This window comes from Neolamprologus brichardi, chromosome 11 (assembly GCF_056152115.1).
Source record: "Neolamprologus brichardi isolate AB-2024 chromosome 11, ASM5615211v1, whole genome shotgun sequence".
NCBI lineage: Eukaryota > Metazoa > Chordata > Actinopteri > Cichliformes > Cichlidae > Neolamprologus > Neolamprologus brichardi.
The window spans coordinates 21714562-21730802 of record NC_142114.1 but is presented as its reverse complement, the minus strand read 5'-3'; the positions used below and the strand labels follow the sequence as shown (position 1 = coordinate 21730802).

Genomic DNA, 16241 nt, shown 5'->3' with positions numbered 1-16241 from the left:
TTTTGCTACTAAAATGTAGATAAGCTGCAAAAGAAAAAATATGGATACATTCAAGTCTAGGTGAAGTACAGGTCATGTTTTCAGCCTTTCATCTGCCAACCTTGCAGATGCTTCGCTGATAAAAAGGTGTCCCACTGGAGGATGGAAAATAGTTCTTTAATAATCACATGCATCCTGTTTGCCATCTAGTGGATGAAATTTGCAGTCATTACTTGGGATGGGCTTTATCTCAGTCTAATACCATGATTGTTGCTCCACCTACGTGTGGTTAGAGGGGGATCGTTAGTTAATAAAGGGACTTGCAGACTGTTGCAGGCTGGATTGTCCAGAGAGCATTCTGGCCATGAGCACAGGGCCCATGCACCATCGTGCCCAGGGTTCTGTAGCTTGATGATCCGAGCATGGCAGCAGGTGTCGGGTTGCGTATTTTAGATACAGTGAAGAAAGCTCTCCGTGGTTGTGTCAATTAGTTGCTGGTGGAGAGCTGAAAGCAGAAGCAGAGGTTCACAAGTGTTCATAGCGCCGATAAGGGCCTTAAAGTCTAAGTGGCTGTGAATAGAAAGATCAATGAGGCGATCAATAAGGCTGATTCGCCTGTCTTTCCAAAGCAGAAGTGTCTGGGGACAGGATGCAGAAAAATGCTGTGGCAGCATCTCCAGAGAAAATATGTCCTAAAATGCCTTCCTGAGTCAAGAGGCTTTAACTGTTCAATGAGGGAGCTTTTTGTCCCTGCTTGATGGGACAGCGTATCCATGTTTTCAAGTACTTGGTTTTGATTTATATGAATAAAAGCTTTAATCACTGTTTGTGCCAGATAAATAACACTACACTGATGTTCTTAGAAACAGTATTAAAATAATTTAGAAAATCAATTTAAGGAAAACAAAAACAAATGCAGGCTATAGAATGGCAATACTCAAGTAATATGTCAATAATAAATTATGTATTTACCAGTTTCATGACCAGGGAACAGCTTTGCTTTAACAATTGGGAAGATCTGAGTAATATTACAACTCAGTATTATAATAAGGTGCCATAAACAAATAGCAATATTTAATATCTGGGGGGGATTTCATCACTCTATTACCCCAAGACACAGGTGCATTGTAAAGTGTACTGTAAATGTTTCTGCAGGTTTGCAACCTGACAAGCGGACATTTCTACCAATTCCATGTGTTTGCTGCCAACATGGTCGGCATCGGGAAACCGTCTGAACCCAGTGAAGCTTTCCTATGTGAGAAGTGGACGATGCCAGAGCCAGGTGAAATTAAATTTCCATTATGCATGCTTTACTTTTAAAGGACTTAAATGTTTAAATCATCAATTCTGCACTTTGTTTTGCTTATTGCTGGTTTATTTATGTGAGCAACCCTTTCACGCATGAATTAGCCCATTGAACAATACACCCCTAACTTAATTAAAGACCCTAAACACTTCTTCCATCACAACACATATAGTTAGTGACCCTTTTTCATATAATACCATTTATATTGGGATACAGTGCAAAGGTTGACCATAAATTATTTTTGAAATAACTGTTTTAAATAAACTGTATTATTGAATAACTGGAAATTAACTGTAACCATGTCATGTTTTTCAGCAGTCTGTAAACATGTTGATTTTATCTCTGAAGTCAGGCATCTCAACATGGGAGTCAATGGGGACTGAGTCACTTTTGAATCCATTAGTGGAACTACAGCTATTAGAAGCTTTTTGGACCTGTCTTTGTTATGAATAAAATATATTCTTTATTTATTTTAAAGAGGATCCAGCTTACTGAAATAAATAACTCTGTTTATATGAAAATGTTAACAAAAGCTTTTGATCAGTGCTCAAATCTATGTTCACGTTCCACAATGTAATTTGCATGTTGCACTGTAACTGTAAGAACTTAAATATTAAAAGTTGTCTGTTACATTTATACACAAAACTGTTTTATCCCCTGAGCTATGTGCCTCCATCAGTACCCTCCTGGCATTCAGCTTCCTCTGTTTGTTGACCCCAGCTCCTGTGACCATCTGAGACCATCCATCAACTTGAGCGCCCATTTATATAAATCAGTGGAAGTGTGTGTGTGTGTGTGATCACCACACATACATACATATTTTGGTTTCAGAATAAAATGTCCTTATTTGCATATTGTGCCATTAAAGCGCAGAATAATAGCAGAGGTCAGTGGTTAAGTGAAAACACAGTATCTACAAAAACAGCCTGTGGTTAGATTCAGTTAGTGGAATTCATTATGTGTTTATCATCTGTGGCTTGTGCTCAAATATTGCTATGGATGGTTTTTGGTATCCCAAAGCAAGACACTGAAAACACTACAGAAAAAGTAAGAAAAAGTCACTGAAGCGATAAATGACTAATGATGGAAATAATGTAGTATCTATATTTTTGTTAAATTAAACCACTTAAAGTTTTAGCTTTATATTTTGACTCATTGTTAATGGAGTAACAATAAATAATAATTTTCTTGTTTTCTTACTTTTGATTGACGTTAGACTGATGTGTCACCCACAGGCCTATTTAAAGCTGATGGTAGACTCTACCATCAGCTTTGCATGATTCAAAATAACACTTATCTTGTACTTGATGCTGCCTCTCAGTTTATCCTCCATCTGAAACAGGCCAACTCAGCTTCCTTTCAGTCTTGTGATTGGCTGCCCCTTCCAAATAAATGCTTGGACATTTAACAGCTGTGGTGCGTGCAGGCCTGAAATGATTATTCTCAATGCAATAAAACAATTTCAAGAGTAGAAAATGTTTTTAGAGCAATCTGAAGCCTGTTGGCTACACTTAGAGGAGAGATGCATTTTCAGCCCTGTGCGGTGTCTCCAGGCATTCCCTTTAGGTTACCTAGAGTCCAGAGTCGAGGCTCAGTAGATATCCCAGCCACTCTGACTCTGCTCATATCAGCTTTGTATGCCATTAATATTGAAAATGGAAAAAGGCTCTCTCAAATGTGCCACTTTTAAAGCGCAGCTCGTTAATCTTGGCAAATGGGCTTTCCTCTGTGCCATTAATGATTTAAAAGTGACCCAAAATCATTAAGCAAATTAGCTACCACATTCTGGGATGAAGTCAGTCGGGGTAGATTAAGGAAAGTCATTGTACTCATTTTGACTTTATTGTTATTTATAGTTTGCTCGGTAATGACTTTCCACTGTGACAAAGACATGCTGTTTTTGTGTCTGTGCACTTTTACCGAACTTTTCTGGCCTCACATTGTTGCCCTGCGTTCAAAGTCCATGATCTGTTCTCCTCTTTCTCAGGCTGCCCCTACGACCTGGAGATCAGGGAGGTGAGAAACGGCTCCCTGGTGCTCTTATGGGCTGCTCCGCTGTATGAAGGACGAAGCCCCGTCACTGGCTATTTGCTCGAAATCAGCCAGGGTGACCAATCAGAGAACTGGACTGCTCTGAGTGAAAAAACTATTTCTGACACGCATTACAAGGTGAGCGAAGTATAAGCATATTCAAAATTTAATCAGGTGACGGTGTGGTTTAGCCTATGACTGGATTGTTATCAGTGAAAAAATGATCTCTGACCTCCATACCAGAATTTCATTACTTTGTGAGTCTGGGGGTAAAAATGTTTAAATGATTGTGATGAATTATGACAGTGACTGTTAAATATTTGATGTGTTTCTAATGGCATCCAGGTGTCGGCACTTCAGATGGGTGAGACCTATCGTTTCCGTGTGTCGGCTATCAATGAGGCTGGCGTGGGTCATGCCTCTCTGCCCTCTGAGCCAGTGATAGCTCAGACACAACCAGGTAAGCTTCTAGACAAACTATACAAATTAAAATTCCTATGTGTATGTAATAATAAACTTTGTTGAGTTTTTAAAAACAAACAAAAGGTTATATGCATTAAATGAGAAGACTAAAGAAGATCTTAACAAAAATCTCAAATTCGTCTGTCAGATATGAAGGAGGAGTCAGGAGATGGTTAACCCAGCTTAGCATAAACACAGGAAACAGGAACAGCTTTAGCTCTATACAACAAAGCAAACAAGTGGATTTCCTAAAAAGAAATCAATAAAACTACATTTTATTTTCATTTTATATCCAGTAAAACATGCAGTACTTTACACAGAGTCAGAGTTCCTTGTAATTTGTTTAAGTAGACTTGAGCTGTAGCTTTAAGGCTTTGTGGAAGGACAGTATATGACAATTATGTCCTTAAAAAATTAGAAAAGTCCAGCAAAGACCTGACACGGCCGGAGAGATAGATCCACCCTTTCATTTGATCCTTTTCAGAAATTACTCCATGAAAGAGTGGCTGTCAGAACTCATTTTTAAAGACAGAAAACAGGGAGAAAAGACTGAGACGTGCCAAGAGCTTGTCAAATTTGATTCACATCACGCCAGATTTTGATCCACTAAAATTATAGATTTTGATGGATTTTAGTGGTAAGCTACTCTCAGCTGCTCTCTTATGCTCATGGGGTTGCCACAGCAAGTAGCTAAACATATTTTGTTTGACAGATTTTTATGCCAGATGTCCTTCGTGATGGAACCCCCAAGGGATGTATGTCTCGTCCCAAATTCCAACTGTGATTTTTCATTTGTTAGGCTAATGTGTAAATCACTGCACTTTGGAGCCACCATGGAGTGTCTGATTGGCAATAGCTTAATTTTTTTCAGCATGACAATGATCCCGAACAGAATGCCAATGCTGTGAAAGCACACCTGGACAGGAAAACACACAGTGGAACACTATCAGTCATGGATCAGCCCTCCCACAGCCCCGACCCGGACATTATTGAAGCAGTGTGGGATCATCAAAAGGCAGCCAACATCCAAAAAAGAGCTTTGAATGTCACTGTAGAAGTATTCCTGAAGTCCACTTAAAGAAGCACACTAAAGCTTGCTTAAAAGAGAATAAACATTGATTTTTCAGGCTTCTTGAAATAGCACAAACTTTTGCCTTATCTAATGTGTTTCCATTTATATTCACACATTTCAATACATTCATGCCCTTATTTCTCATTTTCCTTGCAAAATATAAATGAGGAATGGACCAAGACTTTTGGATAGTGTTGTACACCCAAGCAGTGAAAAATATGCACTATCCAGCATATGCACTATGTTCAATTTGGTGCCACTAAATGGACTATTACTTATATAGTGGTATGCTGCTACAACACCAGAAGCACTGTAGAATAAAGTGAAATACATGACCCATTCTAAGCAGGCTTCTCTTTCTCAGGCACCAAAAACATTGAGATTGGTGTGGATGATGATGGCTTCATATTTTTGGGATACGAAGCTGCTGAGATGAATGATGAGAGCAAATTCCTCTGGAGCAAAAATTACACAGACCCAATTGGTGCTGGGAGAGTGAGAGCAGAAACCAAGACAAATAGGTAGGTTTTTCATGTGCAATGTGGAGCAATCATTATTTTTTCAACAGCATTTATGAACGGGAAACTGTGTTTGAAGTTAAAAAAGGTAAAAAAAAAAAGACTCGGTGCATTTCAGTTTCATATTCAAATAACTACGTGATACAAACAAGGTATAAAAAAGAGCATCGCTGTACACACAACACCACGAGACTTGAACCAGATAGGCTTCAAGTAAGAGAAGACCACACCAGGTGCCACTCGTGAGAATAGGAAACTGAGGTCGGGACTCACACGGGCTCAACATTGGAAGACAGAAGATTATGAAACAGTGTTGGTCTGATGAGGCTGGATTACTGCTGCGATATACAGATGGTGGGTCAGAATTTGGCATGAACAGCATAAGCCCACCCATCTTCTGATAGCTGCTTTCAGTAGGACATCACGCCATGTCACAAAGCTCAAATCATCTCATTCACCAGAGCTCAGTTCAATAGCGCGTGTTTGAGATGTGGTGGAATAAGACAGCTTCAGCATCTCTGTACATGCATCTGTTTGTTTTTCATTGTCTGTCAGGTCAGTCCTCACCTTCACAGACCCCTCTGAGGAGGATCTGGGTCTCTACACGGTGAACATGAGCGACAACCCCCAGCAGTCGTCCAGCTACGATTTCACAGCTGAAGGTAAAGTGGTAAACTTGCGAGCACCCCTTGCCCCTTTCTAAATGTAACGCTCATCAGAATGAAAAATGTTCAGTTGTCTCTTGCGTTACTGAAGAAGCTAATGGATTGGATTTATATAGCGCTTTTCAAGGCACCCAAAGCGCTTTACAATGCCACTATATATTCACTCTCACATTCACACGCTGGTGGAGGCAAGCTGACGGCAGCAGGAATATACTGAGCCTTTAATTTTAAGCTTTATCAAGCTTTTCACGCAAGCGAGTAATTATTCTGCTCACAGCCGCTTCCACAAGGTCACTCGCACAGCAAAGCAGATGTTCTCAATCGATCTTGATCTTCAACTATTGCACTATTCACTAGTACTTTGACAATACAACTGCATTATGTAACCCGTGTTCAGATCAAACTATAATTAACCTTGAGTTTCTGTTGGACTTTTTTTTTTTCAGATCTTGAACGGCTCAAAGAACTCAGTTGGCAAGTCAGAAACCCGTGTACGTACTGCTAAGACATTATAATATATGAGGAAGAGCTCACATTGTGCTATCAGCTTATTTTAATCACCGGAATTAGTCTTATTAGTTTTTATTCATGACATACTGATCACTTAATCTGCCTTTAATTTATCTTTGGCAGTGATTGCACTGAAGTCAGCCTGGCAGGTGGAGGTTTCTGAGAAAGGCAGTGTACGGCTTTGGCTTCAAACTGAGAGTCTGAGTAATGCAGCTGAGCTCCGTCTAATCTTCAATGACCGGGAAATCTCCAGCACGCCGGTAAGAGCCACTGATCTGGTTATCCTGTGTCCTTGCCAATTTGAGAGTTGAGGAGTTCACAAACCCTGAGAAATACTACCATTGCTGACCTTTAAATGGTTAAGCGTTGTTAATGTAATGATCTGCCAATGGGCCATTTTTTAAGCTGCTGAAGGTTACTCTATTAGTGTTGAACTGCAGTTTATATCACCTGCGCCAGGTTAGTTTTGGGCCAGCCCACATCAATATCTGAGGAATTCAGTTTGACAGTCTGCCGAAATGAGTGAGTAGAGGTCACTTGTGATCTTGTTTGTCTAGGAAACATCTTATTTGAGTGAAGTGACTTGGAAATATTTGCATGAAAGCCATAATAGGAGGTCATCACAAATAAGGTGCTTCATCCTTTATGAAAGAAAAGATATCGGTGTCCCGTAATCCAAAGGAATGCACAGTCTGGCAGTGCAGGAAGACACATGCAACTAACAAATCTGCTGATATGTTCTGAACTTTCTACAATTTGTTAAAACGACAGGCAAACTATGAAGGTTAAGCTTCTTTATCAAAATGTGCTTGTGATGAAGTCGCTGCTGTGTGTGAACATTTAGATTAGTGATCTGTTAAGAAAGGTAATTAGCTACAGATGATGAAAGCGAAGAGAAAAAAATTTGGGAAGAAAGTAAATCAGCTTGTGTTTTTAGCGGGTGGAGAAAATGGAGTGGACAGCAGCAATTCTTAAAATTTCTTGAAGTTTTTTTTCACTGGCTTGTCTACATTTATGTAGCCTGCATAACTCAATATGGTAAGAAGAACATATGGGGCAAAGTATCAAAGATGAGCTTTTTTGTAGTCCGTCTTCTGGGTGTTGTTATTTCAACACAGCAGACCCAGATTAGAAATGAAGTCCAGTCTAAGTGCAGTTGGATTCTCTGCACATTCAAGACTCTTCTGTGAAGTCCTTAAAATTTTTTTGCATCTTTGTTGACACACCTCATGACATTTTCAATCAGGATCAAGACGTGATTGGGAAAAGGAAGGAGGTTTTTGGACGGTTTGACTAAAAGCTCAGTGTTGTCATGAGATTTTTGAATGATTTGGTTCCAAATTTCTGGGCGTGTGAAACAAACTACAATGAAATGCTACAACACGTCACTAATTACACAGTAATTTGGTCATGGTTTAAATTAAGGGTTATCTGTGATGATCTGTGATGCTGTACAGACATGCTTGTTCACACTTTCAAATTCTTCAAGTGGCCACAAACCAGATTTACAGCTTTCCGTTTCTGCTATGTAATATAGAATACATTCTAATCCCCAGGTAGTGACATCAAAGCTTGCTGAAAATTCCCCCCTTTCATGCTCACGACGTGGGAAATTTGCAGATGTCATGAAACCCTACCGGGCGGAAATAATCAGGTGTAGGTGCAAGCATCTGTGTTTATGACAAGTCAGTGTGAATTCAAAACAGCAATTACTGTTTAAACGAACATCCTGAGATGCAGGATGGTGAGGCTATCAGCAAAAATGAAGAGCAGGTGTGCGCGGCTACAGACAGGTTATTTTACATAGTCTAGGAGAAAGATCAGCTCAGGTGAATGTGGGGGAAAGAGCCAACATCTGGGCAAGGCACATGAAACAAATTTGGACAAAGTTCTTCAGGAAAATATAATTTAGGGTAGTAAATCTAAAGTTAAAACATTAACATAAACTAATGTTACCTTCTAGTGCAAGAAGAAATAGCTCGTTGAAATTTTGAAATCTGGTATATTAAGAAAAATGTTCCTTTTTCCTTCCTATGACACAACTAGTTGAAATATATTACACTCACCCGACAATTGATTAGACTCACCTGTCCATTAATGCAAATATCTAATCAGCCAATCACATGGCAGCAATATACTGGCTTTAGGCCTGTAGACACGGTCAAGAAAACCTGCAGAAGTTCAAACTGAGCATCAGACTGATGAAGAAAGGTGATTTAAAACCCTTGTGTTGTTCTCGGGTCAAAAATGACCCCAGGTATATGGCAAACAAGCGTATGGGAATCCCGAGGACATTAAGTGACTTAGAATGTGGCCATGGTTGTTGGTGCCAGGCAGGCTGATTTGAGTATTTCAGAAACTGCTGATTTACTGGAAGTTTTCTGTGCAACCATCTCTAAGGTTTACAGCGAATAGTCCAAAAAAGAGAAAATATCAGTGAGCGCCTATTCTCTAGACTAAATACTTGTCGATAACAGAGGTCAGAGGAGAATGGCCACACTGCTTTGAGCTGATAGGAAGGCAACAGTAGCTAAAACAACCACTTGGTACACCACAGCCTACCTAAGAACACTTGTTGGCCATGTCCTTCCCTTATGACAGCAGTATCCTCTTATGGCTCTTTTCAGCAGTTCTCTCTTTATCTCAAGCTGTTCCTTAAACATGAACATGACTTCTCTGTACTTAAATGACCTCCCCAGTCACCAGAGCTCAAGCCAATAGAGCACCTTTGGAATGTGATGGAATAGGAGATTTACATCATGGATGTGTCGCCAACAAATCTGCAGCGACTGCGTTATGCTATCATGGCAATATAGACCAAAATCTCTGAGGAATGTCTACAAAATATTGTTGAGTCTATGCTATGAAGAATCAAGGTAGTTCTGAAGGTGAAAATGAGCACAACCACACACTGGCAAGGTCCAGTTAATAAAGTGCACAGATAGTGTATATCCACACACATCCATTTTTTAACTATTTATCCATCCAGGGTCGTGGAGGCCTGGACCTTATGTCACATAAGGGTCAGGGTTTAAAAAGAAAGAAAGAAAATTTCTGTCTCAGTAACTATTTGCAACAAAAACAAGGAAGCAAAAAAGCTATTTCAAAAAGATCCTTACCCTATTATTGATAAACTGATGTAATGTTACTGTAATGTAATGTAACGAGAGACCAAATATGGAAAATGTAAAAGTGCAATTCAAAGTCAGATCGCCTAAAATAAAGAAACATTATAATCATAAAGGAACATAAACTGAATGTGAACAAACTTATATTTGTTGTGACACTGAGCACAGAATAATCAGTGCTGCCATTGTAGTTATTGAACCGTGCATTGATGTGTGCACAGAGAGAAAAACAAATACAAGGCAGAATATTTATTGCGGTTTCACAACTCTGTCGGCTACATTTTCTTTGCCCCGGTTTGTTTGCCGCTGCTTTATATTCAGCAGCTTCCATTTATCGCTTGTATTTCATTTTCATTTATTCCATTATTTCCCAATATCAGAGTTCCATCTGAACAGCACTGATTACACATTATTTCTAAATGATCACAGCTGAGGTTTGTGAATTCAAAAGCCATTTAGCTGATTAGGGCCCTTAGGCTTGCCATACATCACAAATCACATCCACCACTGAGGCCTATCAACATGCAAGGCATACACTTATCTTGATGAGCATAAAAGCCGTGAAAATGAGCTCAAAGGCTGTTTTCTATGTGTCACTGTTTGTTTGCGTGTTTGCATGTGTTATAGAAAAAAAGAAGAAGAAGTATTTCATCTTCAGCGTGCACATGGCATTTCAGATGCTTTTATGTGACTGTTTCATGATGTATTCTCTCTGTACGAGGAGCCATCTACAGGGTAGTTGCAAGCAGCATGTCCACCTGCCATCTGGGATCATCTGAGCTGATGGGTGTGCTGTATGTGTGGCAACATTTGTTTGCTTTTCTGCAGCACCGCAAGATCAACTTTGACAAGGCCAAAGGTTTGGTGGAGATACTGTTTGATCAGCTCTCTCAGGAGGATGAGGGCTCGTACACGGCACAGCTGAGAGACGGCCGCGCCAAGAACCAGTTCACTTTGGTCTTTGTGGATAAAAGTAAGTCATTCTCTCATAGTAAGTGACAAGTGCTAAATCTGAGAACCGATAAACAAGGAGGAGCTGCACAGAAAAGCAGGCATGTCACAAAAGGTACATAGTGAATAAATAAACACGCTACTGCAAAAAAACCAAAATGCAGCCTTAACTAAAATACATCTCCCTCCCTTAATAATTTAGAAACACAGAAACACACATAAAAGGGTGAAAACCATTCAACAATAATACAAAAGTAAAATCTCAGATAACTTATATTATTTGCAATGCAAAAATAAAAAGCTCAAAAAAGCTCATGGGAACTGTTTATTCCAGATTTTCTCTTCACTTTTACACCACACCCCCACTCAGTGAGTTTTACCCTCATGCGCAGGTCATTGAGAAGTGGAACAGAAAATGGAAAACTTGTTGAACATGTTGGTTGTGGAGAGAAATTGACGTGCTGTGATCTGAAAGGGTGGTGATGCAAAAGAGCATTCGAAAACATGTCTGCTGATATTGTTTCGTGCAGCTTTAGGTGATTTATTTAATAGTGCTTAGATGTAAAAATTGGATTTTATTTGCTGATGAGTGCCATGTGTGTCTATATTGATAAAGGTTGAAATCACTTCTCAGCTGATTAAATGTCATTTCGATCTTGTTTGGGTTCATTCTTGCACTCAGTCTGACGCTGTCTGTGTCTCTGTCAGAGTTTCGTGAGACGCTGGCCTTGGCTGATGCAATCCGACATGACAACAAGAGGAAGACTGGTAAGAAATCTTCCACACGTCAAAAACAACTAATGCAATCAGAGCCGACAATCAAGGACCAGCACGACAGCCAGTGGCGCAGATATTCTATGATGACTGTTTGACCTAATGCTGAGAAATGTCTTTGTGAACTGATCTTATTCATTCAGCGATGCCTTGTTGCTTTAAAAGACTTCATCTCATTCCAAGGTGAAAGCTAATAGTTGCAACAGGCGCTCATAATCGCTGTATTGATGAAACATATTGGAGAGTTGCATAGAGAAAGACATGAAGCTTTCTGTGCCGCTGAATTCTCTGTTTTCATCACCTGAGCTCTGAGACCTGATACGAGAGGTGCTGCTCTAAAACTCTTTTGTGTGTAGAGGCCAATGTCCCAGTGTCTGCTTGTGTAAACAGAATATCTCAAATCAAATCCACTATTCAAAGTCCACGTGAGACCCAAAGTCCACAGAAGTCATTCTGTCTATTACAAGCAGAATACTAAGCTATAAAAGAAAAACCAGCTGGGGAAATCTATCCTGCAGTATGTTTCCTGATTAAATCATACCATAATTCATATTTCAGACCTACCACTGTGCGTGTACTGAACATACTGTTATGAATTATGTGTTTTGAATAAATTAAATGATCAGTATGGATGGATAATCATTTGTTTTGTTTTCCAAGGTCCTTATTTCCAGGAATTCTTGTCCTGGAGTGTAAATGAGGATTGTGAATTAATTTTGAAGTGCAAGGTACTTTTATATTTTTACATATTATATGTCCGAATACTGACATATCTCATTTATACTAACCACCAGAAAATAGTGCTACTATAACCTTTTTAGTAGTATTAATAATAATAATAATAATAATAATAATAATAATGGATTGGATTTATATAGCGCTTTTCAAGGCACCCTTTACAATGCCACTATTCATTCACTCACGCATTCACACACTGGTGGAGCCAGCTACGGTTGTAGCCACAGCTGCCCTGGGGCAGACTGACAGAAGCGAGGCTGCCATATCGCGCCATCGGCCCCTCTGGCCAACACCAGTAGGCGGTAGGTGAAGTGTCTTGCCCAAGGACACAACGACCAGGACAGAGAGGCCAGGGATCGAACCAGTGACCTTCTGGTTACAGATATGCTTCCCAACCCCCTGAGCCACGGTCGCCCAAATTATGCTAACTCTGTTATGACTTAATGACTAATGTTTGTCACATCAACAATTTTAAGTCTGATCTGTTCCAAGCCTTCTCGCCTTTTTCTTTCTGTCATTCCACTTCTGTCCAAAGAGGGCTGTTTCATCAGTTAGCTGATGAATGGTTTGCACCTTGTAGTGATTAATAAGCACAATGTGAACTAAAGTACTGGGATACACAGGAGTTGCTAGGCCATGAAAACACATGCAATGAAGCTCCTAATACAGAGTTTTATGCTGATGTTGATGCCAGAAGAGGTTTGAAACTCAGTTGTTGGGTCAGTAGGACACCACGTGCTTTATTAGTTAGTTTCTTTGGTTCCTTTAAGCTTCCATGTTACAATAATACCACTTACAGCTGATTGTGTTATATGGAAGAAAAGTGAGGTCTTTATATTTATATTCATGTGGTTTAAAGATGTGGCTCAATACTTTTGTCCATAAATTGCAAATTCATTAGATTATCACCCAATATAAGTTTTATGCCACAGCTGCACCAAAGCATTTTTCTGTAGATCTCCATCTACCAGTCTGTGGAAGCTCTCAAACTAAAATTATATTTTTAATGCTATAATATAATTCTTGTTGTTATTCATGAATTTTCAGAATTACTGGTTTAAAAAAAAAAAAGCTATTAAAAAAACATTTATTTATTAAAATGCCAAATTACAGTTATTTACTTGCATTTCTGAATGAAAAAAATCATTTTAGTGGTTGAATGTTTTACTTTATAATTTTAAATGTGGGTATGAACATAAAATTAAACATAAAAATGGTTTATTTGCCAAATAAAAAAACAACAATTTTTAGTTTCAAATGAGTTTTTGACAGATTTTTTTGAATACTTGTGTTTTCTTGTTTTTGTGACTACATTTGTTAAGCACTGTATTTGCTCTAGTGCAGATGTAGCCTTTGATAAATTGTGTGCCTACCTCCTGGATCGTGTTCTTCATTTGGATAGATGTTTGTTTGGATGAGGTCCTTTTTAATCATTTAAAGGACTCGGTGATGAACCACCTCTCTGCCTTTTAATGTGGCTGAATTCACCGGTGATCATTCTTTGTTTGGTTTTTTTATCAGAACTAACTGAGCTGTTTGTCTGGCCACATTGGTTGTTCTTGTTTCTCTGTAGCAGACTTGTTTTATTTTTGCATTTTTGGACAACCTGTTTTCCTTGAGAGCTATTTTGGCCAAATGTTACAGACTTCATAGCCGCAGCTTCCAAATGCAAATGTGAAACTTGTTATCGTCTACATCTTTTGTATTCACTTGTGAAGAAAAAGTGAAGGAACATTTCAACCTCTGCAGTCCCTGAAAGTTTATTCAATTTCTTACATTAAAACTGAAATTATTTAGGCACATAATTATCTTCATATAACTCTAACTTGAATGGAGTCTGGCAGTCTAGAGTGACTGAAAAGAAATGTGACAGTATAATAACATATGAGCCTCCTTGTAACCCGAAGCTAAAATACTAACATAACCCAAACAAGATGAAAGGACCCACAATTTTTGCACCAGCTTTCGAGAACGCTTTGTGCTGTTTTTACAGGTGTTGTTTATCTCTCCTGACGCAGGTGACAAATGCAAAAAAGGAAACATCTCTCAAGTGGTTTAAGGATGGTTTGGAGGTGACTCAGGTTGCGTATGATCCATCATCAGGGGTCAGCGTGCTTACTATCCCACAGGTATGCGTAATGAGTGTGTCCTGTTCTATTTTCCGATAAGGCAAGTATGAATCATCACACTGTAGCTGATGTAGAGAGCGAAAGGAGATAAACAGAGTGACAGCTGACATTTATAGGATTAAGTCTACATGAGTCTTAACCTTGAGATGAATCAAGATTCACCTTGAAGTGAGCCTTGCCCTGGAAATGCCTCTTAATCAAATATTTGGTTCTCACAGATATCACATACTAAATGGTGAATGTTCTGAATATGTTTAACTTTAACACAGTAGATGATTTTTTCCCCCCCCTCAGGTTACAAAGAAAGAGGCAGGCTCGTACAGAGCTGTGGTGTCAGACGGGAGAGGAGAAGATGTGAGCACCTTGGACTTGCTGGATGAAGGTGATACTTGATTTTCTAGCCAAATAAATATTACTGCTTTTTGTGTAATTTGATTTATCATGGAAATTAGTCATTTAAAATAAAATATAAAAATCTATTTGAATATGGATGATTGTTTTTTTTTTTAATTTGCAGAGTATGACAAGCTTCTCCAGCACCTGAGTAAACAGTGCGGTAAGTGACACGTATTCAGAAGAACAATCTTGGTGAAATGTGCATATGGCTTGTTTTCTACATCAGGTGAGCTGTGTCGGGATGGTGATCATACACCTGAAAGCCATGTTGATTAGCTGTTCCGTGCCCAGAATATTAATGTGCCGAGCACCCCAGATAACAAACACTTTGTTTTGAATTGCTAAAATATATCCAAAATGTGCTATTATATTAATCGAGAGTCCCACCCCCATACAGCATTATCAGCCAGCTCACTGAAGATTCAGAGCACCGGTGAAGGCTTCAAGCTCTACTGCTCACTTAAATACTACATAAGCTTCCTGAAGACCAGCTGGTACTTCAAGTGAGTTCACAAAGAGAACACTTATATCTATATATATATATATATATATATATATATATATAAAATGAAGTAATTTTTAATCTAAAATAAGCTGAATCTTCTTCCTAAATCCCAGAATTTGATACTTTCTCTATACATCTCTATATATCTATCCTGCACATCAATGCATGCGAAATAGCAATGCTGTGATATTTAATAGCAAAGCAATAAAAGGAAACAAGTTGCTCTATTAACCTCTGTTTATGCCATAAATACATTTTCAATGTAATGGATTGTAATAGTTGTAAGCTGTAATAGAGAATTGTGATATTAGTACCGCTGTCCGAGTACTTCATCTACCACTGCGTGATAATTTACCTCAACACTTGTTTTTATGGGAAAGTCTGAGGCTGCTTCCGTTACATGAACAGGCTGTAAAACGTCTAATAAAGTTCAACAGCTACATGTTAAAGACCTAAAAATAAAAGAGCCTTGATGTCTTTGATGTGTACATGCAAATCTGCACACTAAAATATCCTATTCATCCTCCTCATATGCTTTACAAAGAACATAGCCTGGAAACAGCCTTCAAATTCTTAAACTGCTAGCACCCCCTGCTGGATCATTCAATGATAACAGCAAATGAGAATATTTTAAAGGCTCCTTAACGCCATTTCATTTTTCATTAGTCTCGTTACACTAATCAGTGCTAAAAATGTTTTAGCTGTGATGTAAAGGAAATCATTTCTCACTGGCTGCCACACTGATCGAACATAACTGTATTAAATAGTAACTTTAATATATGGCAGTACATAACTGTGTACATGCTCTTCTCCATGCTTAGAGAGAAGAGGATTGACGAGGAAGCCAGAACAAAGCCTGGCAGCAGCATGCAGAAGGTTTGGATTGAAATCTTCAACCCAACAGAGAACGATAAAGGAAAATACACATTGGAGATGTTTGATGGCAAAGAGACACACAAACGGTTTCTTGACCTGTCGGGACAAGGTGAGTGCAAATGTCATTTTAGTTTAAAGGTTTTAGATTGTGAGATCGTTTTTTCCCCAGATTTTTTATTGTGATTATTTTTCAAACATCCA

At 38.9% G+C, this 16241-nt stretch overlaps 1 protein-coding gene across 3 annotated transcripts in view; it reads left to right on the top strand.

Moving 5' to 3' along the window:
* Positions 1-16241, top strand: part of myom3 (myomesin 3) — a 69740-nt gene that overhangs the window by 52286 nt on the left and 1213 nt on the right. For all 3 annotated transcript variants that reach the window (XM_087848340.1, XM_087848341.1, XM_087848342.1), the window contains 15 exons: positions 1135-1261; positions 3273-3454; positions 3662-3776; positions 5215-5371; positions 5924-6030; positions 6480-6524; positions 6667-6803; positions 10500-10644; positions 11331-11390; positions 12057-12124; positions 14153-14263; positions 14558-14645; positions 14781-14819; positions 15057-15162; positions 15986-16149. In XM_087848340.1, the coding sequence (XP_087704466.1) occupies positions 1135-1261; positions 3273-3454; positions 3662-3776; positions 5215-5371; positions 5924-6030; positions 6480-6524; positions 6667-6803; positions 10500-10644; positions 11331-11390; positions 12057-12124; positions 14153-14263; positions 14558-14645; positions 14781-14819; positions 15057-15162; positions 15986-16149 (1651 nt within the window). The remainder of the gene's footprint in view (positions 1-1134; positions 1262-3272; positions 3455-3661; positions 3777-5214; positions 5372-5923; positions 6031-6479; positions 6525-6666; positions 6804-10499; positions 10645-11330; positions 11391-12056; positions 12125-14152; positions 14264-14557; positions 14646-14780; positions 14820-15056; positions 15163-15985; positions 16150-16241) is intronic.